Source organism: Crinia signifera, chromosome 7 (genome assembly GCF_055691185.1).
Source record: "Crinia signifera chromosome 7, ASM5569118v1, whole genome shotgun sequence".
Classification (NCBI taxonomy): domain Eukaryota; kingdom Metazoa; phylum Chordata; class Amphibia; order Anura; family Myobatrachidae; genus Crinia; species Crinia signifera.
Window position 1 is genome coordinate 175,366,038 of NC_139223.1, and position 21,839 is coordinate 175,387,876.

A 21,839-nucleotide genomic window follows, 5' to 3' on the forward strand; every position below is an offset into this window, starting at 1 on the left:
CACCATCCGTACTGCCCCGTATATATATAACACATGGTGGGGATAGAACCCATGACCTCAGTGCTGTGAGGCAGTAATGTAACCATTACACTGTCCGTACTGCCCCGTATATATAACACATGGTGGGGATAAAACCCATGACCTCAGTGCTGTGAGGCAGTAATGCTAACCATTACACCATCCGTACTGCCCCGTATATATATCACACGGTGGGGATAGAACCCATGACATGACCTCAGCGCTGTGAGGCAGTAATGTAACCATTACACCGTCCGTACTGCCCCGTATATATAACACATGGTGGGGATAGAACCCATGACCTCAGTGCTGTGAGGCAGTAATGCTAACCATTACACCGTCCGTACTGCCCTGTATATATAACACATGGTGGGGATAGAACCCATGACCTCAGTGCTGTGAGGCAGTAATGTAACCATTACACCGTCCGTACTGCCCTGTATATATAACACATGGTGGGGATAGAACCCATGACCTCAGTGCTGTGAGGCAGTAATGTAACCATTACACCATCCCTACTGCCCCGTATATATAACACATGGTGGGGATAGAACCCATGACCTCAGTGCGGTGAGGCAGTAATGTAACCATTTGGCCCTTATTCTGGTTCACTCGCAAAGGCATATTCCTTCTCAAATGGACAAAACCATGTGCACTGCAGGTGGGGCAGATGTAACATGTGCAAAGAGAATTAGATTAGGGTGGGGTTTTTATTCAAAGTAAGATCTATATTGCAGTGTAAAAATAAAGCACCAGCAAGCTCAGGCCCGGGTAATTAGTACCCGCTCCCCCCCCCTTCGGCAGCCCTGTACATCAATACATCACAGAAATTATACTTTGGACACAGAACTTTTGCTTGCAATATGATATGTTATATGTTAATATGCTAGTTAGTTTCCTTGCAATATGATATGTTGACATATTGATGACATGGTTGTAACGTCAACATTGTTGACCCTGATAAAATGTTGATAGGATCGAATGTCAACTAATCATGCCTCATGGCCCAAAAGTGGCCTAACTGCTCCCAGCAGCTGCAGCAGCATCTTCCCGGTCCCAGCAGTCATGTGACTGTCACTTATTGCAAAGTCATGTGACTGTGTGGTTATCCAATGAGTACACTGACCCTTTCGGGGCTCGGAAATTAAAAAAAAATATATTTTGCAAATAAAGTCTTCCATTGTCTCATGCAAACCTGCCGACATTATTCGGTTTTACACCCGCTGTCTGCCAATATGGTTTGTCTTGACAGACAGTGCCAACCATGTTAAAAATACAGAGATGGCCGGTGATTACTCTTAACGATGAGATTATAAGTGGCGCTGCGCAGAGAGAGATCGCACCTTTACCGTTCAGATCCGTAACTTAGTACAACTGTGGCTCTGTGTCTAGAATCGTCCAATCTCTCACCTGTTCCTTACCAGGGGCTAATCGAAAGTGGTCTCCAAAACTCCTTGCAAAATAAAATCAGAAGTTAAAGTGGGGGTTTTATAACAGGGACTAATTTTGCTAACTCCGTCACTGTGCACCCTATAAATGCACACACACATGCGAGGTGGTCGATGTTGTGCAATGTTGGAATTTACTTAACCGCAGCTATTTGGTTTAGAAATAATTTTCCATTTTGGCACAGAGATTTGTCATGACGATAATGCTAATCCCTATTATACTAGCTCTGTTCCACGCCAATGTATTATTACCAACCATCGGTTCAATCATGGCTCCCTCTGATACAAAGGAGACGCTGAGAGACGCTGTATTAGTAGATTGTCAGTGGTCCTTGTCTGTAGCTCTGATCTAGAATTATACTCTGTAACCATTAGACAGATGTATTCGATGTCCCATTGTCATCCTTCATTGTCATTGTTACTAATGTGTAATTATGCTGTTTAGTGACTTAAAGACCGACAGCGACCGTCTCGATAACGTCCAGACAGTTCAGGTGGGCTGATGAGATAGCGGTATTCCCCACAGGGCGTCCGATAATACTGCCAAGTGCTGACACACGTGCTCCCAGGAAAGTATCCAAACTGCCAGATCCCCAGTAAAGTGGGACAGGAAAAGAAAAGAATTTCGTCATTGTCACCTCAAAAGCTGCAGTGCCGGAAATTGCTGCATTTGGGGCCGGGTAATGATGACGGAAATCTCATTGCCGTGCCCCCGGTCACTAGCCTCCAGGACTTCCCCTCCCAATGTTGACAAGTATTGTATCTACCAGTTGACTTTCCACAGTGAAGGCGGGTGTGGGTTATTCGGCTGACCAAACTAAGGTCAACATGCATTGAGTCAATCATTGAATGTTGACAGACCTTAGGTTGGCACATGAAAAAGGTCGACATTGGGAAGGTCCACAGTCAAAAAGGTCGGCATGGGGTTTTCATGTTTTTTTTGCCCTGAATGTCGACACAGTCAACATGGACACCAAAAAAGTGCACCGCGTCCCCTCGCATGGCTCGCTGCACTCGGCACACTATTATATTCTCCCTCCGCGTCCTAGTGAATGGTAGGGCGTGAAATACTGCATGTCGGCTAAAAAAAAACGTGAAAAATGTATGTCGACCTTTTGACTGTCAACTTTAACAATGTCAACTTAATGCTCGTGTCAACCTAAGGACCCTGTCAACCTAAAGACATTTTCATGTGTCGTTCTAAGGCCTGTCGATCTTCAGTGGTCGAACAAATGTATGTCGACTTTTTGCATGTTGACCTAGGGAGTGTATACCATGAAGACATCAGTTCTGTGGCCAGTAGTTACGAGACTGTAGTCTGCGGCTCTGTTAGAGAACAGTGACATCACTCCGAATTGCTACATTGCTTCCCACAACGATTGTCTCTACTACATGACTGTTGTACTGATCCCCGTGACCTGCGTCGCTCATCTGAGGCTCCGTGTGTTTCACATTTCATAACCGTTAAGAAACTTGAAAGGTCTATGTCGCCTCAATCCGCTAACTGCCGGACAATGGGGATCGTTTATTGACTTATTGTCATATTTGTTTGATGGCGCAGTGTTCCGTGGGATCCAGCTATAGCGCAGCCAACTGCTCCCCGTTGCGTCTCCTTTATGGGAACAAACATAAACAGCCTGAGCCGTAATCTAATACAAGCTGTGCTGGCGCTGTTGGGGATTAAGCTTGTACCATACACTTTTATTGCCACTCCTTATAGTGAGACACAATGGTCTCTTAATGGCAACTAAATCCAATTATCTGTTTTAGTGATCCCATATTTTCTTTCTTTTTATGTTATTTAAAAAAAATAAAGATAAACATTAACGTTGCTAAGAGCTGTGATGTTAGTAAAACATTTCCTTTATGGCTCTTACAAGTGGGAAATGGTGAGCGGTATAATTGCGCATTTATCACTTCACAAACAGGCTGTGGGCTGTATCACCGTAGTGCAGTAACCCTTCGTGATTACTGTGCAGCAGAGGTTGTTAGATCACTGGCAGGGGAGGCTCCAGGAAGAGGGCGGGGGGCTGCAGGACAGGGGAGCCACGCCCACTGCCACCAACTGCCATTCCAAACTGAGGGTCGGTAGTGTCTAGGTCAATAGGTGGACCCCAAAAAAGGTTGACATGAAAGGTCGACCTACCTAGTGCATGTCAACAATATGGTGTCGACCTATTGACATCCTTGACACTGTCCACCAATCATCCGGAAACCATATTTTATAAATTAAAAAAATGATGTGCAAATCCTAAAACATCCTGGGGAAAAACTATAAAGGTCCTAAGAAATTCCTACATAAGGTCCTACAGCAACAGTATCTGATGCTAATAGCAGGGGTGTAACTCTCGGAGACATTGGAGTCGCCAGCGTCCTGGCTCCCAGCCCTGAAGGGGGCACCTGCATATACAGCAGCACCTGTGTGGTTCACAGCGGGATCCAGGTGTTACCACTGCTCTTCCTATGGAGCTCTGCAGCGCACCTGTTACTGCTGCAGTGTTAGTTGTCTCTGTCCCAGGAGCCCTGCTTACACCTGGAATAAGGGACCATGTGGCTCTCATCTGGTACCGCTCAGCCTGTGCTGCAGCAAGAGACAGTGCACCAATAGGGTTAAGGGGAGGGGGTACCAGACTTTAACCTGCCTCTGGTGACTCAGAGGAACCTGCGCCTCTGGCTCATAGCCCTTTACATTTGCAGCACAGATTGCAGGTAATTATACTGTAGATTACAAATGGCTGAGGCATGGTTTGTGGCGGTTACGGTCGACACCTTGAAATCGTCAACATACCATAGGTCGACATTGAAAGTAGGTCGACACAAGCTTAAGGTCAACCTGGGCATGGCTAGCACCTGAAAGGTCGACATGCACTTTTTCACGGTTTTGTAGTCTATGTCGACCTAAGTCGACATGGACGCCGTATAAGTGTCGGCTCCTCGTATGGCCGGCTGCGCATACCAACACTATTATACTCTCACTCTATGCCTACTTGGATTGTACAGTATGAACCAAGTTGGTCTACATAAAAAAAGTGAAAAACGCATGTCGACCTTGTGGGCGTCGTCCATGCCCATGTGACCTTAAGTCACTCTCGACCCAGAGACTGCGTACCGTTTGTGACCAAATAATCGAGGAAGTTTATGAAATAGTTCCGTAGGTAGGTATTTACATAGAAACACTGGGTTTGCTGCCACAAACTGACCTGGATGTGCAGCTGCTGTGTTCTTGTGTTTGTTTTATTTGAGGTCGGTGTTCGCTTTTATTTTGTTGGTATTATTGCTTTAGTCTTTCCTTACATTGTAATAGAAAGTATATTAATGTGTGTTCTGTATTGTACTGTAAGTAGTGAGTGCACAGTTGGCTATTCCGTGGAGCGTCACTGTTCTAGAGCTCGAGGCTGTCATAGATCAGTTCCCAAACTGGGTGCCGCGGGGAACTTGCAGGGATGCCTGCATACCTCCCAACTGTCACGATTCCGTCGGGACAGTCCCGATTTTCGGGTCCTGTCCCGACGTCCCACCCGCGGCAGGCATTGTCCCGCTGCGGGGGGTGGCAGTTGGGAGACCCCCCAATGTAGTAGAATAGACGCTGTGCGCATGCGCACAGCGTCTATTCTCGTATGAAAATGAGGTCGCGGCTAATTAGCATAAGCCGCGCCCTCATTTGCATACGCCACGCCCCCTTTTCGGGCGCTCGCGCGGCGAAGCCGCGCGAGTGTCCCTATTTCTTAACATGAAAAGTTGGGAGGTATGTGCCTGTAGTTGGTGGTCCAGGATCAATTCATATGATTTACGGTGACTGTAATGGGTTCCCGGCCTCCATTCGTAAACTATGCAGACAAACAGTAGCAAATCCTGTCCCTCGCCACATAGCTGACCGGAAGGATGGCAGATCAACATAGTTTACTGAATTTCAGATTTTCTTCTGAATTTCTCAATCAGAAACGTTTGGCCCAGGGGTGCCATGAAAAGAAATCTGATAATGTAGGGAAAAAGTTTGTCAATATAGCTTGATTTATTATATACTGGTTGTGCTTTATCATAATATTCGTTCATGTTGTAAAACAACCATAGCAGTCAAAAGTTCATTTATGGTACTTGATTTCTGTCCATTTCCTTTGGTGTTATATATTCCAAAGAACTTGACTAAAATATGGCATATTTATATTTATGGGGGGTGTGGTTTCTTGGCCTCACGGGAAATGCTGCACCCACAGGCCACGCCTCTCCATCTGCTAGGCCGCCCCCAGTTCCTCTCTCCGCTGAACAGACGGAACAATTGAGAGGTATGGCCATATAATGCCATGTGGGCCCCATAGCAACATTTTGTGGGGCCCCTGTGCCAATACTTCTTGAGTGTAGAGACATCTCCCACTAGCAGCTATTCATTTTATGCCCCATAATTGTTTTCTAGACCATTTTGTGAACCACAATAGCGCCTTAGTTAATACCAGCGTTTGTCTGTGGCTTCGCTCGCGTGGATGGAAAAAAAAAAGTACTTGACACACAGTTTAGGATATCAAAATCAATATATGGTTTTAGTTTTATACGTAATCATACAGAGCTCCTAGCAGAATATCAGAGGGAGTTTATGATGAAAAACATTGTTTCCCAACCTCGGTCTCCACACAGAATCAAAAATAAAATAATTATCTCCACCTGTGGATCTTTTAAAATGTGCCAGTGTAATAAATGCACCAGTGCACCTGCCTTGAGACCTGGAAAACGTGAACTGTTGGGCGTACTTGAGGACCACTGGCGTCGCAGAATACAAAGGACATGTTTAACTGTCTGTATATATGGAAGTCAGGCTTTCGTTAGCATATTGCTTTGTTCTCAGGAATTGCTCAAACACACATAGGAATGCTATAAGTTGTGGTGCGGGCACTACCATGTTTCCCCGATAATAAGACACTGTCGTCTTTATTTATTTTTTTGGAACAAAAAACACCATAGGGCTTATTTTTGGGTAAGGGCTTATTTTCATTAACATTGACAGCAATTTCAGTCCTGCTTTTACCTAATCCACATTATGCCCCTCAGTCCTGCCCCTCACCTCTGCAGTCTTCAGCCTTTTCTCCGTACAGACGCCGCTTGGGTGGTGCGCGGTCATGTCACGCGCAATGCCCAATGCATCCCTGGGACCGGGAGGCTTCAGTGGTACCAGGGCTGCTACTGTCCCGCAGCAGCATCCATTTCTCCATTTCATGCAGGGCGGGGGTGAGGGGGATAGTGTGGGCGGAGCTGAGAACATTGTACCAGTAGTTTAGCGCACAGACTCGAGAAAATGGGGATTTTGGACCTTGGTCCAGAAATAAGGGTAGGGCTTATTTTTGGGGTAGGTCTGATTATTGGGGAAACACGGTATAGGGTTGTGTGTTCCTAGTGCAGCTCAATAGCTTGGGAGTGTCATGGGTGTGTAAGCCTGCTTCCTTAGTGTGCAAACAGAAATTGGGCGTCTGTTTAAGATGGATCTTTTGGCAACAGCTTGGGCCGATATGAGCCCCCTACACTTGCGGATGTCTGTGCTGTGGATGGAATAGGCCCCACATGCACACATGCACACATACAGATTTTCAGTATTCCCTTGCATAAGGACATCATTATTCCACCGCAAATCAGGCCCTTTGTGCATCTTTGCAATCCAGAATCTGCGAACGCACCATCGTACGTAAAGGGGAGCGTGCGCTGTCATTCCAATGAAATTAAATGGTCCAGCTGTAGTGCAATTATTGCGTACAGAGCATTCAAAGGCTGAATTTATTCATTTTTACGGCTATTTGTGTTTGCTATAAAGTGCTTTGAAGTTTTTAATAAATCCGGGAAGAACTCAGGGTTACTAGAAAGCAATGCTGAATTCTTCTGTCCCCATACCAACAGTAGATGTGACGCACAGTCTGGCCACTAGGGGTCAGGCAACAAATGAACTATGCTTCCTCTACCAGACAGGAACGTACCATATCTGGTCTTATCTGCCCAGAAAATTAAATGGTAAGAAAATGAGTCCTTGGTTTGACTACATGATTGAAGTCCTCATTCCTGCGCTTTAGGACACCCGATGTTCTTATACTTGCACTTAGTTACTCACTTGTCGTCCTTGTCAATGTCTGCCATACTTCCTTGTCATGTGTACGCATTCCATATGTTAACACTGTTAACACTCAACAGGGTAGCCAGTGTGCAGAGCGAGCCGGGCCACCAGAACCTTCTCATCCAACCACCCTTGGGGAGGAAGAGAGGCCTGAGGCAGGTAAGGACCGCATAATGCTGCGGATGAAGGGTCAAGCAGGTGGCCCCTTACTTCAGCGAGGAAGTTTGTGTCCTTCAAGCCATACACAAACATAGGAACGTCAACTATGTGTTTGTCACCCCCCCCCCCCTTCAAGTTCTATGTTTATGTTTTCAGTTCATCCTGTTTCTCCTACGTCCAACTGTATTTCACCGTCCTCCGGCCTCATTTCCTCTTCATCGTCTTGCGTCCCAACATTTCACGGCGCTGGGATACATGATGTCGGAATTACGCCGGAGCTTGAAGCGTCTCCTGTCGGCTGCCAAACATTGTTGGATTCTCTGTTTGATTATGAAACTTACAATGTTGTTCCGCCTACTCTGTGCTTACCCTGCGCTTACGTTCTACGCGAACTGCATGTGTCATGCTTATTGGGGGACATTTATGCGAATTGGTGCAGATTACAGTATATAAGCCTATAGCAACATCAAAAAAAAAATTAGGTACTGCCGCCCTTATGACGTTACTATGGGCAACAGGATTTTTTTTTCCTTTCAAGTGATTTCTATATAAATGCTTTCCTTGAGCAGAAGCATCGTAGATGGAATAGATGACACGGGGACTGGTTATAGGAACTGGGGTACAGTGGAGTTTGCCATAAAAGTCAATATATTAGTACACATGTATGCTAATTGTCGTAGATGCTATCAATGCTTTAATAACCATAAAGCTGAGGTTTATAGAGGTTTTACCAAACCTCTATAGAAGGTTTGGTAAATGTCTTCCTCTGGGACAGATGTACTAAGATTTGGAGAGTGATAAAGTATCACCCAATCAGCTCATAACTGCCATTTTTCAAAAACAATTTTTCAAACATAGGCCCTTATTCAGATCTGATCGCAGTACAAATGTGTTCTCAAAATGGGAAAAAACATGTGCACTGCAGGGGGGGGGGGGCAGATACAACATGTACTGTATATAGAGAGTTAGATTTGGGTGTTAATTGCTTCTGTGCAGGGTAAATACTGGCTGCATTATTTTTACGCTGCAATTTAGATTTCAGTTTCAACACACCCCACCCAAATTTAAGTCTCTGCACATGTTACATCCGCCCCATCTGCAGTGCAGCATGGTTTTGCCCATTTTGAGAACAAATTTGTACTGCGATCTGAATAAGGGCCATAGTCTATAACATGGCAGTTAGGAGCTGATCATTTATCTCGCTCCGCTTTATCAATCTCCCAATCTTAATACATCTCCCCCTGTGTGTTATAAAGCTGCCGTCTGTGTCTGTGTTTGTGAGCTGTACTCTCTTACTGCCCAAAGTCGGTGAAGGGAGGATAATTTCTGCATATAAACAACAGTAAGTGCTAAAGTATCGGAGGCTGTCCATTACAAGAGTAATACATTATAACAAAAGCTGAAGAACGGTTCTTTTTCTGTTGACGTTATCGTTTTACTTCTAAAGCCACATTACATTAATCATGGAGCCTGTTATGTGATATCTGCTTATTACCCCCCCCCCCCCATATTCTTATTGTTTATATATATCGCTAATAATCTGCAGATATATACATGACCTTATCTAGTTACTCAGCGATTTCAGTTTCCAGACTGTACAGGTGAAAGATGTGGTTGGACAGCACAGAGCACTAATATAACATTATCACGCCCTGACAAGATTCCAAATGTGAAGGTTCCTTTAGGAATGGGATGATGCATTAATAAGCATTGTCACCGAGTACTACTCCCAACACGATTACATTTCCATCATTGTAACGCTGCACAAGGACAGTGCTGGGGACATGACAAATGCAATGCTACCAATAATGATTCTGTCAGCTACACACAGTGGAGGAAGCCAACATACTTGAGAATGTTGCCTGTCAATTAATTGGACACCAGTGACATCACTGAAACATATATTGCTTATGTCACTGGTGGCTTATCTCAATAGGGTTTGGGATCATTTATTTATTTATTTTATTTATTTATTTACAGTTTCTTATATAGCGCAGCAAATTCCGTTATAATGTGGCCGAACCTAAGCCTGACCCTAACCCCAAACATAATCCTGATTCTAAATCCAAAAATAAATCTGACTCCACCACCAAATATTCATACCTGATCACACCACTGCAAATTGGCAAGGTGAGGGAGTGGATGAGTGGGGGTGGTAATCGGACTTTTTTGGGAGTGGCAAGAAAAACGCTGGGCAAGCTGAAAAAAAGTGCCAAGCCGGCTTAGGGGAGGGTGTCTGACGTCAGTAGGAGGCCGGATACACCTATATTTAGCGATGACATATACCCCGAGTAAAAATCATTCGATTAATATTTGCAAGAACCCCCCCAAAACACCTGCAAATAGTTGTTGATAAATAGGCCCCCAAATTTTTTACTGTACCATATTTGCGTCACTTAATCCATTTGAGCACAGAGGTCAAATATTCGCTGCAACTTTTTGAATCTTGCATAACGTTTCCAAAGTTGCGGCAAGAAGTACATAAGTCCTGTGACATATCTATCATGTGCATAGAACTGATAAGAACCACTTGGCCCATCTACGCACACACTTACACACTAGGCTTAATTTTTTGTTAGAATTAACCTACCAGTATATTTTTGGATTGTGGGAAGAAAACACAAGTGCGGGGAGAATATACAAACTCCACACAGTTAGGGCTATGGAGGGAATATGAGGTCATGAACTCGTGCTATGAGGTCATGAGTTCAATTTCCACCAGAGTACCCACAGCAAACCCACACAAGTGGGAATTGAACTCATGACCTCAGTGCTGTGAGGAAAAGAGTTCAATTCCCACCAGAGTACCCATATGAAAACCACGCAAGTAAGGGGAGAATATACAAACTCCACACCGTTAGGGCCGTGGTGGGAATTGAACTTATGACCACAGTGCTGTGAGGACAAGAGTTTGATTCCCACCAGAGTACCCAAAGGAAACCCACACAATTACGGGGAGAATATACAAACTCCACACAGTTAGGGCCGTGGTGGGAATTGAACTCATGACCTCAGCGCTGTGACGCAGTAATGCTAACCATTACACCGTCCGTAATGCCCCCAACCCAATATGTACTGCCTGTACTACCTCCACTGTGTGTAACAACACTTACAGCGTACGTTTCAGTTGTTATCAGTTTGTGTATATTTTTATTTTTAACTATTCTGCTCAGACTATTTGAAAATCCTAATTCTAGGTGATATTACACCCACCCAGCCCTTTCTGATATCAGCGAGCGGCATTGATCCGACATCTTTCTAAAGATACCTTCACATTCTCAGGATACATAAGAATCCAAGTCTAATATGAAATAATTATTCGCATCATTCACAAATTTGTCCAGTGTCCTAAATATTTATTTGCTGCCTCATAAAAACAGAAAATCCACATGGAATATATGATTTATTTCGGATTTGAACAAATACTTGTTACGCATCCACGTGACTGATTTGTGGCCACGTTTTCTGTGTCGCTTTTATGTGAAATGTCGCCGTGTCCACGTGGCTAGAAGCCCGGAAGTATTCTGATATAATGGGGCTCATTTAGAGTTGGACGCATTTATGTAGAAAAAGACGCCTGAAGGATAAATGGTTGCTAATGGCAACATCACCTCTCTTCATTTTTAGAAGCTTTAGTAACATTTACCCTTTTGTACAACTAAAAAAACATAATTATTCACAACAGTTGTAACAAGTGTATATTTACACCTATTCACATTGTACAAATGTGAATTGACAGAGAGAGGGGGGGGGGGGGTATTCGCCAGTCTCAAAATCTGAAATTTTCACCCGTTTTTAGGGTGAATTGGATTTGCCCCATTCAACCCAAGTGCCAATTTTTCACCTGGGCAAAAAAATCCAGCATCGACGAAAACCGCGTGGATCAGCAAAGTTGCTGCAAATCCACGTGGTTTTGTCAGATTTCGGATGTTTTCGCCTATTTTTGCAACCATTTTCGCCCATCGAATGTCATGAAGCATTATCACAAGAGAGGGAGGCATTTTTATATATGTAGTAAAATATACAAACGTTCACATCCTCCGTTTACCCCATTAAATACCCAACACAGATATTATTTCCTGCAGCAGTAATAATAATAATTATAATGTTATTTATATAGCTCTTTTCTCCCATCCGGACTCAAAGTGCTTTACATTTGTCTTGAACAAATTATTTGAATCAACAACCACCGCTTGATGTGATTATATAGCTGATTAAAGAATTAATGTAGTAATATAAAAAGAAATCAGCTTACAGTAGGTTTCACAATGGGGCAGATGAAACTAAGGGCCTAGTTCTGGTTGATTCGGCCCCTGGCGTGTTCGCACCGGGAACCAATGTTTCTGACCTGTCACTCCTGTGCACATACATATTTGCATACGCGCATGTGCAGGGCTTCTGTGCGGGAACCTTCAGAGACTTGCATAGTCTCCGTGGCGCTCGCACGGGGGGTGGGGGGGTGTTATAGAGGCGGGCAGGGGGGCGTTTGCATGCACCCAGGAAACCGCTGGGCATCCCCATGCAGACGCAGGCGGGCACCTGCCTTCCAGGGGGGGGGGGGTGGTCTGACCTCAGGACGTCATCAGCCCACCCAATTTTTGGACCCGGACCCCGCAAGTCTAACAGCCCAGACTGATTTGTGAGCAGGGTAGAAATCGTTCGATGGTCGCGACCATCGAATGATTTCGGCCTTGCACGCTACCATACAAATGGATGCAATACATCCATTCGCAGTGGGGCGGGGATAAGTATTAAAATTGGATATCTGTTTTCATCAATAAATGCAATTTTTCTACTTTTACTTATTCAGGGCTCATAGTGTAGGGAGCTCTGGCCACACCCACACAAAACTGACCATGCCCACATGTCACTGGCCACACCCACAGGTCACTGCCACACCCACGCAGACCCACATGGCCCTTAATCCCCGGCCCTGGCAGTCAACAATACGACTAAATATACAGATTTTCCATGTGAATTCACACACACAATGAAAAAAAGCATAAAAATGGATTAAATCCAACTCTAAATGAGATCCTATATCCTTATATTACACAAGTGATGCTAATATATATTTATATACTCATGATTAATGTCTGTATAGAAGGGACATTTGTGGTGTATTCATTCTGAATACTGCTGTAATTCCGTCAGCATTTATAAGGAAACCTTGTTATTATAAGGAACATATACCGTAAGTTAATACTACTATTCCTAGTCACCGTGCATTTCCGTGACCTGTATATAAAGCCCACAAGCTGGTGTCTTATACAGTCAGTGGAACCCGTCTATGACATATACACAGTATATAGTGTACAGCAGTTATACTGTACAGTTGGATTTGCTATCCGAGCATCATGTTGGTTTGGCCGTATTAATATCACGCACAGAGGTTACAGGTTCCCGTCTTTGCTAACGAGCAGTTGCAGACATCATATAAATTTGTGAGTGATATAATATATTATTTCGTATTACAGCCATTTGCAGCCTATCCCCCTTTGTTCTTGCATGCTTCTAATATAAACATCTGTCTGTTCCATTGTTCTTAGCAAACAATTGCATCAACAATTACAACAGTTATTTCTTTTTAATGTCAGTTATTGTTTATTTTGCTGCATGAATTAATTATTGCAAGTTTGCTTTGTTGCTGCAATGTTGCTGCAAAACTGGTTTATGGAAGAGGCCTTTAACTATTAAACTTTTGATTCTTTCCTCTTTCTACTTAGGCAACTTCCAAAGGGGTGTGCATCACAGGATAGACAGATGGGCATTCTATTGAAGATGGGATGTTGCTATGGGCAACGAACCAGAATCAACTTCTTAGCACCTTGCTTTTAGAAGATAATAGAATCTCATTTGTTTCCTACAGCAACATCGCATCTTCAATAGAACTCCCGTCGTAGTTAATAAACCCCACAGTGTCAAGGTCGATAGTCAATAGTTCAACATTGACAAAAGGTTGACACAAGCCGACGTGGAAAAGGTGAAAACATGAAAATGTTGACATGAGTTTTCCACTTTTATTGGTGTTAATGTTGACAGCTGATGACATGGACCGCCAATTAGTGTAGTCCGTACCCCATCATGTCTCGCTTTGTGCACCATGCTTCCAGCCAGGTGCCTAGCTCCACTACCGTTGGCACACCTTACCCAATCATAGTCCACGTGGATGTTAACTAATGATAAAGCCAGAGGGAAAAATTGTGAAAAACTCAAGTCGACTTTTTCATGTGCAATACGTGTCATATCGACATTTTGCTTGTGCCGAATTTGACACCAATGATGAACTAGTGTGTGTCGACCTTCGATCTCATCCTTGTGCATGTCAACATTTTGACGTTGATTCATTGAGTGTCGACCTCTACATTGACGGATTTGGATCCTTTTCCAAGTATTCTGAAGTTGCTAGGTCTGAATTTGGCCAGGGTTTGATATAAGAGAGCAAAAAGCCTTAAAATACAAGTTTTATATAGACCAGGGGTAGGCAACTACGCCAACTATTGTGGAACTACAAACTCCAGCATGCCCTGCACAGTTTTAACCTTTCTAAAGAGAAAACTGTGGAAGGATTTGCTGAGAGTTGTAGTGCCACAAATATATATATATATATATCTATATATTGAAGCCTCTATAGCAGGCATGTCCAAACTATGGCCCTCCAGCTGTTGTGAAACTACAAGAACCATCATGCCTTGCCACAGTTTTGCTATTAGGGAATGCTAAAACTAGGCTAAGGCATGCTGGGATGTGTGGTTTCACAACAGCTGGAGTGCCACAGTTTGGACATGTCTGCTCTATGGAATTGTAAATATTATGGGTGGTATTCAATCCCAGATTCTGAGTATCCAAAACTCCCCAACAGTCGGAATCCCGGTCCGTTTTCGCCCAGCTCGACTGAAACTCGACAGACGGAATTCAATTTTCCGCCTGTCTAGTGTCAGAAAGTGAGAGTGTTGGCGAAACGGGCACGGATTGTTGAGAAACGGACGTGAATTCGACAATCCGCTGTCGTTTGTGACAAAACAGATCCAACTTGTTTTAAAGTCGGATCTGTTTCGTCGGAATCTGCCTTCAATACTGTCGGAAATCGCAGCGGTGAATAGTCGGTGCCCACTATTCCCCCCCTCGTAAATAGTCGCCAAGATTGAATACTCCCTTAAGTGGCTGTTTTACACAACGTAGGTGATGTTTTAGGTTCAGTTGCCCTGTACAGAGTCACATTGCCGCTCCTTAGATATTTGCTGTGTTCTCATTGGCTGCCGAACAGTTCCACCAACAATCCTTTAGGTCTCGGAGTAGATGTAGTTGAGTCCCAATGCAGAATTTGGCGTATACCCTGCAGCATTTATTAATCAGGACAAATGAAGTCATCAGTCTTTATGTTTGTGACGGAGATGCGATACATTATGGGTGGAACTGCATTGTAGCCGCCACGCAGGAAACGCAAATATGCAAGCAGCTAATTATTGACCGTTAGGGTTCTCTGAACCGCCTGTGCCCAAGGCACCCATGCGCCTGAATCTTCCCGAGTGTTAATATGTCCCCCTGTATTACGGTGTAACAGGGGGCTTTCTCTCCTTCTCACCTGGTTCAGCTACGAAGGCCTTTGCTCTCCCGTCAGAAAACTCAAACTGAACCAAGAAGCCGGCACGGAGCAAGACTCTCAACCACCCGCCGCAGCATCCAGCCCCGGACCAAGCAGATAAGCGCGGAAGATCAAAAAACAGGTGAGATTCGGGTTTTGTTTACTGATTTGTGCAAATGTATCATTAAAGTACCCCGAATCTAAGTTACACCTATTAAGAGTCCGTATAGAAGGGAGGGTTCTGCGATTGGAGCAAAACATAATCAAATATTGAAATAATGTCAAGTCAATTGTAATTGAAGTTTTTGTTTTCGCACCCACCCCAAAAAATATATATATATTCTGAAAACCTAAGGTTTTTGGAATATTCCGGTTTTCGGATATCCGGATAAGGGATACCCAACCTGTAGTCTTCAAAGTATTTATTTTTAACTATATATGAGTAAAGTCTACAGGCAGATTATTGTAGGTGCAGGATTTACAGCAGGGTATTAACTCCCGTGTTGGGTGCTATTCAGTTACTGCCTCTGGTAAGCCTCCCTGAGGTTCAAACAGAAATTTGCAAAAGCTAGTGCTTCCGGGCTAGTTGCTAGGCAGGTGGTAATCGTATGGCTGCGGGCACTTAACCTGGCAGTTATATCTAACAAAGGGAAACACTTGTGTTTACAGAAGAGGGGGCCAGGTGCACGGTTCAGGCTCCGGCTGAGCCCCCACCTCAATGGCCGGCAGCCCAGTAGACTCTGAGAACTAGGGTCACTAGGACACCCCTAGTGCTAAGCCAAACTCTAGTGCCCATGGGCAGGTCTCCAGAGAAATGGTGCAGCTGAGAAATAGGTAACAGTGAGATACAGGTCAGTGCACCGACCAGGTAAAAGCCGAGAGTGCACACTCGTTAACACTACTAAACCCATTGTATAAATAGGTCTTTCAGGGTGGTAACATGTGCAATGTAATGCTAAACAATATACAATCCGTAGTTACATTTCTAGTACTGTAGACCCCCACCCAGAACACCCAGAACATCCTGAATTCTTCATTGTATGGACACACCAAGGTTCCTGTGACATCCTTAAGGACTGTAGTCCATGGTGATCAGTGGCGGCTCCTACCTTACAGTAGGAGGGGGGCTGTCGCTGGCCGCGATGCCGGCACCCCCACCCTCCGCCGCTCCTGCTCCCCGCCGCTGCTGCCGTTGCAGTCCCCGACGCCTGTACAATGATGACAGATGCAGGGACCAGCACCTGCAGAGTACCGTCATAGGTACTGGGAATGTGCATGCCTCTGTTTCTTTGGGCTGCTTTGGCTGCAGTCCACTGAAGCCAAAGGGGCATCCTGGAGAGAAGGAACACCTCCCAATGGGACTGACTTGGGTGACTGACAGTTCGGACTTCCAATAGTCCAATACTGCCAGTCACATTGAAGACAGTGCAGTCTAACAGTGGGGGATTTTACCAGGGGGGGGGGGGGGTGTGTCTGCCTGCCATGAAAACCGCTAACTGATGGTGATACAGTTGCTGCAGATTTTCCGGTAGTCCTCATACTACGAGTCTCTGGTTACACCACATCTCCAGGGGACCTTTTGGGTTTAGATCTGCTAACTGCGGAGACCATTGGAGCCCACCGGACTCATGGACATATTTGTGGCAGCAGCTTTCAATGACTTGTGCATTACCCTGCTAGAATGCTCATGTTCAGCAGCGATATAATCAGGTAGCCTGCAGGTGGCAGCTGTGGGACTGCTAAGGTGCCGTCTTCATACTGCTAAGGTGCCGTCTTCATACTGCTAAGGTGCCGTCTTCATACTTTCATTTGAAGAGCTGGAAAGTGGGTATTGGTGGCAGTGTGCTGTTGAGGATGCAGTAGGTTGGCAGTAGTAAGTTTTGCCTACGGTGTCGAGAAGGGGTGCCGGACGCGGTCCCGACAGTCATTTACCCGACGTCGGGATCCCGACTGTCAAAACGCCGACAGATAGGTGCCCAATGGCCACCTGCTATTTTCCCTCATGGGGGACCACGACTCCCATAGAGGAAGAATAGAATACGCGAGCCACCTTTGTTGCCCTCACCATGCTGTCTGAGTCCGGGCAGTCGGGATCCCAACATCGGGCTAATGACTGTCGGGATCCCGACTGTCGGTACCCTATACCACACCCGTCGAGAAGCTTTCCACCAGCCCTGACCAAGTTAAAGGTCAGTATTGGTGGAGGGATTCAACAGATTAAAACCTAAGACACTAGAGAATAACTGCGCCTCCTGTAACAGGACTTTTTTTTTTGTGGGGGGGGGGATGAATGTAGGTGGGTGGTTTGTACGAAATAGTTTGTTTCAACATCCCAGACAAACTATCCAAACAGGGCCCCTCCAGCAAGCCTGGGCCCGGGTAATTAGTACCCTACCTCCCCCCCCCATCCTCTCAGCTGCCCAGCTCATGTGCATTTTTTGTACATCCCCCCCCCCCCCCCCATAAGGGTGATTTGGTGTGTTGTCCTTGCAACATCACACCAAATTGAATTGCCCCGTTAGATTTCATTGAGAACTGGTAAGAAGCTGATGCAGTGGTTTGGGAATGTGATGCCAGGGGTGAGGGCTTCTTCTTCACCAAAGGGGGGTCAATATAAATGTTATAAATATAAATCATTATTAGTATTTGTAAAGAGATGACTCTGAGCACAGTGCGAACCCCATTGTATTATACAGAATGTAGTAAAAGAACCAGCAGTGCATAGTGTAAATGAATTAAGGACATGGTAACAGAAGCCTTGTATAAGAAGAACTACAAGTCAGCAGCCAGGGCTTTCTGGAACCAGTAGTGCTAGAGTAGTGTCAGTAGTGAAAATTCCAATTTTGGACTTATCATCGCCCACACAGCTAAGAGCACCAGGGATATCAGCATTCGATTATTGATATGTCCGTAGGTATATTTTTTTTAATTCAAGTTGCATTCTCCTAGGGAATTCAGTCCTATGCTAAACAGACTGGGTCTCTCTTTTACCCCTACAGGCAGTGGCGGATCCAGGGAGGGGGTTATTAGGGTGACCTCCATCCCCTGTAGCACTTTCCTCCCTGAGTCCCTGCCTACAGCAGTCAGGCCTGATTTAGCAGAAGGGTGCGGGTTTGCAGGACATCAGGACAGGGCTGTTATAGAGGGCTCTATGTATCACTGTTGTAGTACGACCATGACCGTACAACGGAACCCCCCCCCCCCCAACACACACACACACACACACACACACCCTTTCCCACATATTAGTGACAAACTGAAGGAAGGCAGTATCATTTTTCTTATTATTATTTGTATACATTAATAAGGCGCTTCAGTGACGCCATCTTGTCCTGCTTGACGCCCAGCTATGACCGGCTTCCGTCTGTTGCGGGAATAACTGGTTCCCGGTTGGTAGATCTACATTATCTAGATAGACAGCCAATAGGTTTTTCCCAAAATGATGACAGGGTAAACATGTCGAAAAAGGTCGACATGCAATTTTGTCGAATGGGTCAAACTGTTGACATGAAAAGGGTAGACATATGACAAAGTCGACAATCATTTTTCTTTTTTTTCTTTACAACCGGCTTGCTATTCGGGGGTACATGATAGACTAATTGGGGTCCATATTGACAGTTCTTGACACTGACGCCAACATTTAACAAAATAAAAACAACATGTTGACCTTTTTTATGAGTACCTTATATCATGTCAACATTTTGACCCTGTCGACCTTTCCCATGTTGACCTTTTGACCCTGTCAACCTATTGCATGTCGACCTATTGATTGCTTATGAAGACACTGCCTATCTAATATTCCTCATCCAGAATAACTGGGGGGCTCCACTTAATATAAAACATTAGAGGTCAGAAATAAGAATCAGAACTATTGAACTAACTATTTCTTGCCCCCCCCCCCCCCCGCCGAAATTTTGCCCCCCCCCTAAAATAAAGCCTGCGCCCCCCCTTAAAATAAAGCCTGCCTCCCGCCTCCAACCCCACTACTTACCCCTCTGTTCTCCACCACCGGGACCCGCAGATCTACTTGCGGCGGCCTCCTCTATCATCCTCAAAAACGGTCTGCTGTAAGGGGGCGGCCATTTTGTGAGGGCCATTTTCATTAACAGAAGCCTGCCAGGAGGAGAGCCGGGACTGCAGACAAGAGACAAGTAGATCTGCGGGTCCTGGCAGCGGAGACGAACAGAGGGGCAAGGTTGGTCCCGAGCCCCAGCAGCAGTACAGCGCATAACAGCCCCGCAGACCCACGGCGCTCACACTTAATCAGCACCTTCCCGCGTCCGCGGGGTCTGCAGGACTATTGTTACCGCCACTGGGGATAGAATACACAGGGGACATATATTCACTGCGCTGCACAGCGCCTAGGCAGCCATCAGCACCCGCCACTGGTCATTGCAGCAGCCAGGTACGTAACAGATAAGCAGAGACAGTACAGTTATCACACAGGGAACACTTACCCGCCGAACTGCACAGCGCCTAGGCAGCCATCAGCACCCGCCACTGGTCATTGCATCAACCAGGTAGGTAACAATATAAGCAGAGACAGTACAGTTATCACACAGGGAACACTTACCCGCCGAGCTGCACAGCGCCTAGGCAGCCATCAGCAGCACCACTGGTCATTGCAGCAGCCAGGTACATAACAGATAAGCAGAGACAGTACAGTTATCACACAGGGAACACTTACCCGCCGAACTGCACAGCGCCTAGGCAGCCATCAGCACCCGCCACTGGTCATTGCATCAGCCAGGTAGGTAACACTATAAGCAGGGACAGTACAGTTATCACACAGGGAACACATACCCACCAAGCAGCACAGCGCCTAGGCAGCCATCAGCGGCGCCACTGGTCGTTGCAGCAGCCAGGTAGGTAACACTATAAGCAGAGACAGTACAGTTATCACACAGGGAACACATAACCGCCGAGCTGCACAGCGCCTAGGCAGCCATCAACGGCACCACTGGTCATTGCATCAGCCAGGTAGGTAACACTATAAGCAGAGACAGTACAGTTATCACACAGGGAACACATACCCACCGAGCAGCACAGTGCCTAGGCAGCCATCAGCGGCACCACTGGTCATTGCAGCAGCCAGGTAGGTAACAATATAAGCAGAGACAGTACAGTTATCACACAGGGAACACATAACTGCCGAGCTGCACAGCGCCTAGGTAGCCATCAGCGGCGCCACTGGTCATTGCAGCAGCCAGGTAGGTAACAGATAAGCAGAGACAGTACAGTTATCACACAGGGAACACATACCCGCCGAGCTGCACAGCGCCTAGGCAGCCATCAGCGGCACCACTGGTCATTGCAGCAGCCAGGTACGTAACACTATAAGCAGAGACAGTACAGTTATCTCACAGGGAACACATACCTGCCGAGCTGCACAGCGCCTAGGCAGCCATCAGCAGCACCACTGCTCATTGCAGCAGCCAGGTAGGTAACAATATAAGCAGAGACAGTACAGTTATCACACAGGGAACACATAACTGCCGAGCTGCACAGCGCCTAGGTAGCCATCAGCGGCGCCACTGGTCATTGCAGCAGCCAGGTAGGTAACAGATAAGCAGAGACAGTACAGTTATCACACAGGGAACACATACCCGCCGAGCTGCACAGCGCCTAGGCAGCCATCAGCAGCACCACTGCTCATTGCAGCAGCCAGGTAGGTAACAGTGGGGCAGATGTATTAAGCCTGGTGAAGAGATAAACTGGAGATAAATTGGAAGGAGATAACGCACCAGCCAATCAGATCCCAACTGTCATATTTCAAACACAGCTGATTGGCTGGTGCGTTAACTCTTCCAAGTTATCTCCACTTTATCTCCAGTTTATCTCTTCTCCAGGCTTAATACATCTGCCCCAATATAAGCAGAGACAGTACAGTTATCACACAGGGAACACATAACTGCCGAGCTGCACAGCGCCTAGGCAGCCATCAGCGGCGCCACTGGTCATTGCAGCAGCCAGGTAGGTAACAGATAAGCAGAGACAGTACAGTATCACACAGGGAACACATACCCGCCGAGCTGCACAGCGCCTAGGCAGCCATCAGCAGCACCACTGGTCATTGCAGCAGCCAGGTAGGTAAAAATATAAGCAGGGACAGTACAGCATCACACAGGGAACACATACCTGCCGAGCTGCACAGCGCCTAGGCAGCCATCAGCGGCGCCACTGGTCATTGCAGCAGCCAGGTAGGTAACAATATAAGCAGGGACAGTACACTTATCACACAGGGAGCACATACCTGCTGAGCTGCACAGCGCCTAGGCAACCATCAGCGGCACCACTGGTCATTGCAGCAGCCAGGTAGGTAACAATATAAGCAGGGACAGTACAGTTATCACAAAGGGAACACGGTACTCTTTACCTAGAACGGCGCCCGCGATTAGAATCGCGGGCGTCGGGGGTAAAAAATCGCGGGTAAATCGCGGGTACATAAAAATCGTGTACCCGCGATCACCGCGATTTTCCCATAGGGAACAATGTTAAAAAGCCTGATTGACCGCGATTTTACTTTAAAATGCCTCAATGC

General features: G+C 45.9%; 1 protein-coding gene and 1 long non-coding RNA gene across 22 annotated transcripts in view; both read left to right on the forward strand.

Annotated features, from left to right (window-relative positions):
* Positions 1–21,839, forward strand: part of UNC80 (unc-80 subunit of NALCN channel complex) — a 152,390-nt gene that overhangs the window by 122,131 nt on the left and 8,420 nt on the right. For 15 of the 21 annotated variants that reach the window (XM_083154462.1, XM_083154458.1, XM_083154459.1 and 12 more), the window contains 2 exons: positions 7,632–7,713; positions 15,278–15,440. In XM_083154462.1, the coding sequence (XP_083010588.1) occupies positions 7,632–7,713; positions 15,278–15,440 (245 nt within the window). The remainder of the gene's footprint in view (positions 1–7,631; positions 7,714–15,277; positions 15,441–21,839) is intronic. The other 6 variants (XM_083154464.1, XM_083154463.1, XM_083154461.1 and 3 more) reach the window with 3 other exon arrangements.
* Positions 15,458–18,490, forward strand: LOC146020886 (uncharacterized). Its single transcript, XR_014450849.1, has 2 exons — positions 15,458–17,042; positions 17,087–18,490. It is a non-coding gene; the product is annotated as an uncharacterized LOC146020886 (long non-coding RNA).